Below are 12101 nucleotides of genomic sequence, written 5' to 3' on the forward strand. Positions count from 1 at the left end.
CCTGTCATCATTCAGTGGGCTCATGAACAAAGTGGCTATGGTGGTGAGGATGTAGGTCATACATGGGCTCAACAACATGGACTTCTACTCACCAAGGTCAGCCTGGGTATGGCCATTGCTGAATGTCTAATCTGCCAGCAGCAGAGATCAACACTGGTCTCCAATAAGGCACCATTTCCTGCCGTGATTAACTCATTCTTGGGTGATAGGTTGATTATACTGGACTGCTTCCATCACGGGAGGGGAAACATTTAGTTCTTATTGGATTTATTGGATTACAGATTTACTCTGGATATAGATTTGTCTTCCTTGCACTCAATGCTTCTACCTAAACTACCATCCCTGGAATTACAGAATGCCTTATCCACTACATGTTTTCTACACAGCATTGCTTCTGATCAAGAAACTCACTTCCCAAGAAAAGAAGCAGGACAGTGGGCCCATGCTCATGGAATTTACTCGTCTTACCATGTTCCCCACCATCCTAAAATGCTGGTTTCTGAGATGATGGTGAATGGCCTTTGGATACTCAGTTATAGCACTAGCTAGGTAGCAATACTTGTAAGACTGAAATGAGGTTCTCCAGAAGGCTATGTATTTTCTGAATTAGCGTCCAATATATGGTGCTGTTTCTTTCAAAGCCAGGATTCATGGGTCTAGAAATCAAGGGGTGAAAATGAGAGTGGCACCACTCACTCTTACTCCTAGTGCCCTAATAACAACATTTTTGCTTCCTGTTTCCGTGACCGAATGCCCTCCTGGCCTAGAAGTCTTACTTCTAAAGGGAGAAATGTTTTCACCAGGGGACAAAACAACGATTCCACTGAAATGCAAGTTAAGACTTATGCCCAGTCACTGGACTCTTCATGCCAGTTAAACAAAAGGCAAAGAAGAGAGTTACTGTGATGGCTGGGGTGATTGACTCTGACTACCAATGCACAATTGGACTACTACTCTGCAATGCAGGCAAGAAAGAACGTGGCTGGAACACAGAAAATCTTTTACAGTGTCTTTAATGTTACCATATCCAGTGATTAAGGTCAATGGAAAACTACAACAACCCAGTTCAGAAAGTTTGGGTAACCCCACCAAGTAAACCAGCTGAGGTGCTTGCTGAAGGTAAAAGGAATATAGAATGGGTGATGGAAGATGGTAGTCATAAATACCAGCTACGGCTATGTGGTCAATTTCAGAATTGTAATTGCCATGAGTATTTGCTCCTTATTTTGTTATGTATTCATTGTATGTATGTATATAAAAATCTTTGTTTTCTTTTCTCTCATTTCTTTATCATGCAACATGATATATTTTGACTTTATGTTGTAGTATTTAAGCACTATTAATTTTGTATCAGAATTTTTAAGTTATAGGATATTAAAGAGAAGAGTAATCATCACTCAAGGAATTTATCGTCTCTTCTGGTTTAGTACACTTTTGGACAAAAACGCGATAGTTGTACTACATTAGGCAGAATTTTGACCTCATTCTTGTCTTTACTTGGTTCTTATGGTTCAAGGAGCTCCTTATGGTTCAAGGAGCTGCTTTTGAAGTGCCAAGAGTGCCAAGTTGACAAGGAATGGACTTGTGATGGTTAATTTTATGCATCAAGTTGACTAGGGCAGACATCTAGTTAAACAATATTTCTGAGTGTTTCTCTGAGAGTGTTTCTGGAAGAAATTAGAATCTGAATCAATGGACTGAGTAAAGCAGATTGCCTTTCTCAATGTGGGTGGGCAAGATCCAATCTGAGTGCCTGAATGGAACAAAAAAGTAGAGGAGGAAAGATTCCACTCTCTCTGCCTGGCTGTTTGATCTGGCATGTCAGTCTTCTGTTCTTGGACTGAGACTTACATAAGTACTACTTCCTCTCAGGCCTTTGGATTTGAATGGGAATTTACTCATCAGTTCTCCTGATTCTCAGGCCTTCAAATTCAGACTGAAATTATACCACTTGTTGTCCCGGGTCCCTAGCTTGTGGATAGCAAATTATGATTATGGTACTTCTCAGCCTCCATAATCACATGAGCCAATCACTTGTAATAAATCTCTTTATATAATTGTGTGTGGGGATGTGGGGATGTGGGGGGTGGGGGTGGGTGGGTGTATTTTCATTCTATGAGTTCTTTTTCTCTGAAAAACCCTGAAGAATACAATATCCAGTAGGTGAATGGATAAGCTGTGGTATGTCCACAGAATGCAATTATTATACAGTGCTAAAAATAAATGAGCTATCAAGTCAGAAAAGACATGGAAAAACCCTAAATGTGTATTACTAAGTAAAATACACCAATCTGAAAAAAAAATACATACCGTACCATTCCAACTATATGACATTCTGGAAAAGGCAAAACTATGGAGACAGTAAAAAGATCCCCCCGACCCCCGCTAAAATTAAGGGGAAGAAAGGATGAATAGGATTAACACAGAGGATTTTTAGGGTAAACTATTCTATATGATACTACAATGGTGGATGCATGTCATTATACATTTCTCAATACCCATAGAATGTAGAGTACCTATAGTGAACTCTAACGTAAACTATGGACTTTGGGTATTAATGATGAGTCAGTGTAGTTATAGGCTCTTCAATTGTAACAGATGCACCCCTGTAGAGTGAAATGTCCATAGTGGGGGAAGTTGTGCATGCATGGGGGCAGAGCTACATGAAAATCTGCTGAATTTTCCAGCAAGGCTAAAACTTCTTTAAAAAATAAAATATTTTTTAAACAAATGAATGTTAGGTTATCTGGGATTCACAATGGTGGTGGCCACATCCTTTGACGATCTTAGTATTCAAATTGCATATTCAGTCGTTGGTCACTTTGACATGATAGTGTGATAACAAAATCAATCTTGTAATATTAATTCTATCAAATTATTTAATTTTCAGAGAATAGTGAAACACATCATATCCTCTGAACAAAGTTTGGTGAAGAACAGGAAATTAGAAAATTTAAAATCAATATTAATGACACTGAGCTCACATTACAGAACATTAGCATATATCTATAGTTTAACAATGTTTGGGCATTTAAACAATTAATTAAATTTTGGCAGTGGAAATTGGATGGAAGAAAGAATTTTTTTCAGTAAGAAAAAAAATTAACTACATATTTTAATCACCTGAAACTTCCATGGATTTCAATAATTTAATAGATTCATTTAGCTCTAAATGTCTTCAAGCATGTCATAAATCCTCTGAAGTCTCTGCTTTGTAATGTAGCCTATTAATATTCATTACAGCCTGACAATATTCATTGTCTAAGATAAGTTCACTTTTGCTATTCTATTAGTATGTCTAGTGATTTATTTCAAGGATAAAATGAATGTCTTAACTTTTCATTCATGACTTTTTAATTCTGATTTTTAATCAAAATTTGGTGGCAATTATTATCTATTACAATGCATTATTTCCTCTTCCTACAAATTTTTCCTTTTTACAGTAAATCCAACATCCTGACATCATTAAAAATATTTTAATAGTAATTATATTTGGACAGATTCCCTTTTCTGAGCTGTTTCTTAATAGTCTTTTAAGAGTCAACATGGAACATTTTTAGGCACAGAAAAGATATAGAAAAGATTTTGCTTTGCTTAGTCAAAAGTGTTGAATTCTCCAGTATTTTTTTCTTTTATCTCACCCCTCTCCTACCCCTGGATGGTGACATAGAAGTTTATAGGGTAAACTTATATGTATTCCCACAATATAAATGGAAGGCCAACTATGTATGATGTGCTTCTGAAAGAGAGGCCTGTTACCCAAAGGTGAGACAGAAGCCATCTTTGATAGGGCATTTACAACTAGAGGCCCAGTAAATATTTAATCCACAAAAAAGTATTACAGGGAACATTATCTGTGGCAAAAATGTAAATGAACAGTTCTGCCTCTCTCATCCTTAACTTTATCACCCGTAAAATGAAAACAAAATTATCTGCCTCTAGGATTGCTGTAATGATTAACTTGGGAAACATAAATATAAATTCAGCCCTTCGGGAGGCTGAGGCAGGAGAATTATTTGAGGCCAGGAGTTCAAGAACAGCCTAGGCAACATAGCAAGACCCCCATCTCTATAGGAAAAAAGAAAATTTCAGCACTAATCATAAATACTTTATAAATGTCAAATACCATAATACTTAGTAATTTTAAAATCTCAGAATTATGAGAGAAATATAGGCAGATGAAAGAAGAAGAATACACTGGCTATTTGCCTAACGCTTGAATGATAGATAGTTAGAGCTGTGTATGTTTTTAAATCCTTTTATCCCAAATTCTTCATTGCATACAAGAGCCTGGTGTGATACCATAAAACATAAAAATAGTAAAGTCTGTTGAGAACTGCACCACAAAGAAAAGAGCCAAGACAATAATTTGAGTAATTTAATCAGATAACATTCAAGTTTATCCCCAGCTCATTTGCCTTTTATTCTTCATTTCAGTTAGTTACATTTCCACTGGTTATCATCAAGGTTGTGCATGCGCCTTGAAATGTTCACAAAAGGTCCACGATACAGGGGTTTATAATAGGCTATATGTTATATTCAGAATCCCAGGGGAACTAATAGACTCTGAAAATATTGATTAAGCAAGATGTAAAAATCTTATACAGTTTCATCTACAACAGTTTTAAAGACACGTACAAGCTTCATTTGCCACAAAACTCACAAAAAAGTAATTGATTAAAGAATATCTCTTTTATGCAAAATATACATTTTAGGATATAATTTAATTGATATTCTACTATATACTGACATTGCTCCTTGATCATTGAATAAAAAAATACTCTCATTACCAGAATTATGTTTTTGTAATATTTATAATTGAGGTAATAATGATAAAAGACTTAAACTATGAATAATGTTGGTGAGTTTCATTTAAGCTATAACAATTTCCCAGAACTAAACAAATATGTGACTAAACATAGGTCATTTTTGATAAATGAATACTAACAATTTCACAACATAATTGACAAGCTGATTACATCAGTAATTTATAAGAAAATTATACAGTCAAGTTCATAGATTCAACCAAAGAAGTAGAAATAAGGGAAATTAAGACAAAACTATACTACATCAGTATCACTGCCTTAAGTAATTCACAGCACAACCTAATGTGGGCCCATGAAGAGTAATTCAAAGAAGTGTGGGCCTTACTTGAAACTTCAGAGATGTTGATCATGAATTTGGCTTCTTTTGATGAGAAATGGCCAAGACTGTTGACCCATGCACACATGTTGGTATTTACAGCTGTTTCATGGACACTGGCCAGTCTACAAGCAGAGCACTCTCATGGGGAGCACCAGATGAGTTCCAGCCGCAGTTCTTTTATAAGCTTTAAGTGCCTCTTGAAGACGTGAGGATCTCTTCCAAGTGCAACCTGGTCACATCAGGGCACATTCAGCAGCAGAAGTCTGTTTCCAGTATAGTCCTTGGTATGGCTAAATTCCACTGTCCCTTTCTCAGCAGTCAATAATCCATGATAAATTCTGTACAACACTGTAGTCAATAACAGCAGCACCAGACAGCATATTAATTCTTTTACCATAAATTTGTGTGTAATTATAATGTTCTATGTGTGGTGTTATCAAAAGAATCACTGTGTCTCTAAATATCATATATGTATGTCTGGATAAATACATTGCTGTACAACATCTCCAACATGCAGGTCATGCTCTAGGACTTGGGGATATAGAGTAATACATGTTTCGTGGCCAATAATAAAAGTGACAATTGTCTTCCTAACAAAAAATAAACATGAGAAATACGAATTAATCAGCAGTCTCAAGGCTCCCAAATGCCTTAGTGATATTATTTATCCCTCTATTTATATTACGGCCTTTTTCTTCCCTCACATGCTCAACACATGAGACACGCTATTGCTGTTGAATTCATAGGAATGCATAAATAGACTTTCTTCCACTCAGACTGAATATGACTCCCTAAGGATTTTGTTGGAGTGTAGTAATGAATGCTGGTTGCTAGGTAGTAGAAACTGACACTGCAGCAGGCAACCAAGTGCAATGGTGAAATTGCTGCTTAAACCCTGCTTATCAAAAGGATTCACAGTGCCGATTATCTTAGGTAGTCTACAGGGCATCATTAATTTATACACAAAGCAGAGAGGCTGCTCCAAATAGCAAAAAATGGTATGGAGTTGGGTTTGGAGGGAGTAAATATTAAAATCATAAACATCTTACAGAGGCATTTCTGTGCTTCATGGAGACAGATGGCATATACAGGAAAGACAGGGAGCTAAGACAGACAGACAAGAACAACATACAGGACAAAGCACCTGATTAAACACTGCCTGAAAATCTGATTAATCTTTTGACTCAGGAATTTAAGGCTAGTCAAAAAAGCCTTCTGTGAACACCAGTGACATTTGATGTTTGCACAAAAAATTAATAAATAAAAATAAAATAAGGGGGTAAAAAAAGACACAAGAGCTTTGGGTGATATTTGGCACTCTGCCTCTGAAAATGATGACAAACCCTGGGTATTTTTTTTTTTTTAAAGAGTCTAGAACCAAGCAGCAATTTCTGGCTAAACAATGCAAGCCTGGCTGGCAGTTACCTTTCTCTCATGTTTTGTGCCTTCCCCAAGTCATTAAGTAAGAGATCTGGCCTCGGCTTGCGTGTAACCAGTAATGACAACCTCTTTGCAGTTATCTGTGTGCAAACAACCAGAGACATTCAGAACTCCAATACAGCATTTTTGAAGAAAAGGAAATCAATCAAGAAATTAAACTATTTAAAACATATATTTCTTTCAAATAATAAGAAAAAAATGTCAAGGAGAAAAGTGCCCTCCCTGCCCCACAATTCAACATGCAGAACAGTCGACCAATGCTTTCATATCAGCAGGATGGTTCGATGCAAGTACACATATCCTGAGCTATCCACAGTCCCCGAACTCTGCAACATTGCTTTCAGGTGATAGAGACAAGATGGTCCATGCAAATGAGCTGACACAAGTCATGTCGTGTGCAATCAAGATAGGATCCCAGACATCTTCAGAATGGTTTACAGTCACAAGAAATAAAGTTCCAATGAAGTGGTTGGCATTTGGAAGCACACTGTTTTAAATATATCTCCCTGAAGATATGTTTATATATTAGTGCACTGGTCAATATCTGACACTATCTGTCATTTTATTGCAAAAGGAGATCAGGGCAATTAATAGGAGAAATCTTAGCACTACTTTAGACAATCTTTAAAGCCTGGGTAAGATTCATTAGCTACCCAAGTGGCATTTCTGACTTCGAATTGTAGTATCATGCAAGATTTATACTGTATTAATGGAGCCTGGAATAACTCTACATTTAATTATTTCCATTATGGGATAAACAGCACTTGAATTAATACAATTTAGCCGACTGATGCAGTTTGGTTGTTTGGTTTACAAGATAGATGGGATGGGAGATCGAGAGCGCCTCAGAGGACAAGGAGAGTTGTAGGGTGATGTTACTGGAGAGAGCCTCAGAGCATTGCCTGCCAAGCCCGCTATGTTGTTTAAGCTTCGGGATTTTTCATATCCTTTTATGAAAAAATGCACAGACATCAGTTGAATTCAACCAGAATATAGACAGACAAATAATACCATGCAGGGCAATCAAAAGTGCTACTTTCAAGCTCAAAGAAGAATTTGTTTACAAAGAATTTAATATTGAGACAATTTATAACTCTAAAAAAATGAAGCTCACTGTAGTTGCCATTTTGAAAAGATTAAACCAGCCATCACAAATTATTGTTACAATACTTCAAAATCTATTTTTTCCCAGATTATAGTTAGCATTAATGTAATTTTGGCATATAGAATACTAGAACTCATTTAAGAATTAGGCAAAGCAACTTAAGTAAGATATAAGCTTGACTAATATTTTTAAATTTCAGAATGTATTCTTGAAAAAAAAGAGAAATAAGTAGGCTACTTTTTCTCTTTTCATTTTTTATTTCCTAAGCCAATAAAGCATACTTAAGTTTAAATGGACAACTCTTTTTCCAGCATATTTAATCTTCCAGCTTTATAGGGTTAAAAGATGATTCTTAAATAATGGCATTTGGTGCCATTATCCAGGTGATGTAGGATGGAATGCCCATTTCTAATTCCTTGGGTAAGAAAAGTAAAGGAAAAAAAAGAAAATGAATGAAATATAAATTAAGTCATAATTTCAGTGAAATAAGTTTGAATTTGATTACATGATGTTTTCAGCTGATTTCCACCCCCGACCTTCCCACCCAGGAATTGAGAATAATTTGGTGTTAATTCATCTTTTCTTTCTATTATATCACACCTTGATCTTTTGTTCATGATAGCTACGAACTTACAAAATAAAAGATGCTCTTATAAACTTTAGTCTTATTCCTTAGCTACTTAAGCAACCCTATCAAGGTCACCTTTGGAAATATTTGCATATTTTAGTATTTTTTATTACAAAATATTAGAGACAGTTAAATGAGGTGGAAAGCACCTAGTATAAATTTTGAAGTGAAATATCTTAAAGCAGGGCAACTATTGACTAAAAAAGTAGTCATACTACAAAGCTTTGGAGATGAATATTCTGACAGCTTCTTGAAAAATTGTTATAGAACAGGAAAATGAAATTCTTTTTTGGCAACCAAAATTGAGCAAGTAGATACAATTCTAGTGGACTACTTGCCTCCCTTACACTATATGACTTACTTTTTGGATTCTAATCAGACCTCAGTGTACTCGATGAGTGTGTGAGAAAAAAAAAATGGGTCCATTGTTTTTCTTTATGTACCTTTCAGCTATTCGTCTTTAATTCAATCTTTTCATGGAACTTCCAGAGAAGAAGCCATGGATAGCTTTCCTCTTTTCATTGGAAGAGAAAAAGTGATGTATCTGATTATTTTATGTATGAGAGGCCAAGACAGACATAGGTATGGATCGCAGTAACAGCTCTCTTATGGGGTAAAGCTCTCTTATAAGGTGAAGCTGGACTGGATAAGAAAAGAAAACGATGAACATTCCCCTCCCCTCACAAAATGCACACACATTAACTTTCAGCAGACTAGTTGCTTTCTTAGAAATTTTGTAGATAGAAATTTATGTCATCCATTAACTATGATAAATGTTCTCTAGCACATAGTCTCCGCTAATTAAATAATTATCTGCCAATGTTTTGTTAGTATTCTGAGCTATAAAACATAGGAGGTGGTATATATTTCATTTTATGTTGGTGAATGATGGAATAGTGGGAGGATATCTGAAATAATATTTAAGAATTGCAAGTAATTTGTCCCTAAATAGAAATTTTCACATGCACAGAGGGTTAGTTATTACTGCTCTTCTGAAAAGTGACAGAAAATATAACTTTGGGAATTGTAGGAAAAAATTATCCTATGCCATCGAAGTTGACTGTATAACCTAAAAATGTAAACTAGACGATAAACATTGATTGGCTTTGATTAAAGGCAAAGTGGTGAATATGCATGAACTAAATGGGCTGTTAATAATTACACATCATCATACAGATTTACAACTCTGTTCTCTACAATCTCCTTGCTCCTACAAGACCCCCAGAAAGATAAAATTCTCTTTGGCAGTTTTATAGTGTTCATGCCGTAACATATAAAACTTGGTTGCCATTCTAAATGTTATCTTTCTGAATTATAGTTTTATTATAAATATTCTATTCTGTTTATAAGTCCTATATTTCTAACGACTATAATTTCAGTGCCTATTTGAAAAGGCTTCCTTTCTAATTTAGTAACAAGTATTTATTAGTAAAATTATATACTATTCATGTACATATTTTTTCTTTATTCTACATGTTCATTTATGATTAGAAAATTTGATAAAATGTTGCTTAATCAAGGTTTTACTCGAATGGCTAAAAATATAATTCATGAGGGTAAACACTGTTGAACTTATTTTGAACTAACTTCTAGATATACAGCACTCATTTTAAATAATTCTTAAGAGCATGAGCTTATTTGTGGCAATACTGAAACTACCTACCCATGTGCTATTCACGAGCATGTTTTAGTTTATGCAATATGCTTTCTTAAAACAACAAACATGCATTCTAAGTATTGAGAGTTTACTCTTTTAGTGAATCCTTAAAGTTTTCTTAATATATGCCCAATTACATTCATATTTTTAGCTAGAAAAATAATTCAGTGGGAATCCAGTAATTTATTTTCACTTACAGAGAGAATTTTTAAATATTAAAATCAAATCAGCAGATAGACCAACTTGAGGGATAAATAAATGAAAGGATTATATAGAAAATAAATGAATAGAAATAACAGCAGAAATCTATAACCTACATAAGGGGAAACAGGAGAAGAAATGAATAAATTTGTGATAGATATGATAAGATAACCAACTGAAATGATTAAGTGAAGTTAGCCAGAAGTACTATCACGCTTAGTAGGAAAAAACATATAGCTATAAACTACTTAAGCAAGAATGAAAAAGAGTTGATTATGATAAGAAATGACAAACAATAAAAAACTCATGAATAAATTTTCAAAGATGTTCTCACTAATAAAAAGAATTTATATTTGTGAAATAAGATTGCATGTATAAATTTTCCATGCAAACTAAATATCTTATTAATTGCTTTGCTTGCAAAACTTTGCAATTTTATAGTAAAACTTTGTATTTGGATAGTACCTTATAATTTGCAAAGCTTTTTCTCATTCGTGATTTTCTGACAGTTTAAAACTCAAAACATTGTCTAACATAGAAGAAAAACATTCTAGAGTTCTTTAAACATATAATCTTAGTATAAATATTGCATGTGATAATCTTATTGAATGCTGCTTAAAAATGTATGTAAATTTAACATGTATATACATTGCATATAGTGATTTAAGATATTCAATGCAGTTGGAACAGCATGTTCTATATAAAATACTAGTTTGATATGATGATTATTATTTAACATGTACATATATTTTGCTCAAATACTATTATAGTGTATTCACTCTCTTCAAAATATATTTAAAGATTTTTCTAGCACATATTTAATGTAAATCAGTAAACAACCAAATAAATCTATTGAGAGGATTGAAATACATTTTGGTGCAAGAAATAGATGCAAACAATGGAAGTAATTGGAATGGAGAGGTATTTAAAATATTACTCATGAAAGGAACAAGAGTCTTTTGTCTTCTCTTTTAAGTCTCAAAGGCATAGAAGAAGAGAAGAAAAATCTAAAGTGACCAAAAGAAATGAAGAGAAGTACAACATGGGCAATAAAATATTTCAAAGAAAAAGGGATTCACAAAATAAATATTTGAACCTTAAAATGGTAAATAATTCAATAGGGAGAAACTCCAATGAATAACAACTAAGCACAGTATTATTTAAATGCAGTTGTGCTAATATGAAAGTTTTAAAGTGGATTTTTATTCAAATTCAGTCAATTACCATAAGACATTATTATAGTTATTTCCCTATTCTGTCAACAAACAGAGGAAAAATAACTGTGGCAATAAAGCAACTGGAATTGTCAAAGTAGAAGCTAATAATAAAGCATACCACTTTTGACAAAAGTGGGTTATAATAGTCACGAGACTATTCTTAAAGGGGAGGAAAAGATCCCAATTGTCCTAAGGTTGTAAAGTTCACCAAAAGGGAATAAAAAACCTTTTAGGGAATAGTTTAGACAGTGGTACAATCAAGGAAAAAGGACCCACATGATAAGTGGGAGCTTCAGTATTCTGTTATACTCTTTACCAAAGATGCTCATCCCACAATTTTTATTCATTCAATCAAGATTTATTATCTTCTAGGTGTCAGGAACAGTTCATGTCTGTTGAAAAATAGTAATAAAAGGATTTTTTTATTATTGGTCCTGAAGAAAAATTCTGTAAGTGCATTTTGTGAGTACACAAGTAGGCTCTGAAGTGATTAGACATACTGTTCCATATGACTGCAGATCATGGGCCTTTGCAACCTTGAGACCCTCAGGTAAACCACTGGCAAAAACTACCTATGTACTGGATTAGAAATATTAGAGAACGTTTAATGCTTTACTTTGAGAAAAAAAAACTTATAATTGTTTTATAGTCATGAATTACTCATCAAATATGTGCACAGAGCCAATTAGTGAGTTTTATTTTTTGCAG

The 12101-nt window shown here is 34.1% G+C and overlaps 1 protein-coding gene across 17 annotated transcripts in view; it reads right to left on the reverse strand.

The window, feature by feature from the left end:
* Window positions 1–4364: 4364 nt before the first annotated feature.
* The window catches only part of KCNC2 (potassium voltage-gated channel subfamily C member 2), a 169648-nt gene continuing 161911 nt past the window's right edge, over window positions 4365–12101 (reverse strand). For 4 of the 17 annotated variants that reach the window (XM_063694158.1, XM_063694149.1, XM_063694151.1 and 1 more), the window contains one exon: window positions 5400–6665. In XM_063694158.1, coding sequence (XP_063550228.1) covers window positions 6604–6665 — 62 coding nt within the window. In that variant the 3' untranslated portion in view covers window positions 5400–6603. Of the gene's footprint in view, window positions 8106–12101 lie in introns of all 17 variants that reach the window. The other 13 variants (XM_063694156.1, XM_063694147.1, XM_063694145.1 and 10 more) reach the window with 8 other exon arrangements.

The sequence above is a fragment of the Gorilla gorilla genome, chromosome 10 (assembly GCF_029281585.2).
Source record: "Gorilla gorilla gorilla isolate KB3781 chromosome 10, NHGRI_mGorGor1-v2.1_pri, whole genome shotgun sequence".
Taxonomy (NCBI): domain Eukaryota; kingdom Metazoa; phylum Chordata; class Mammalia; order Primates; family Hominidae; genus Gorilla; species Gorilla gorilla.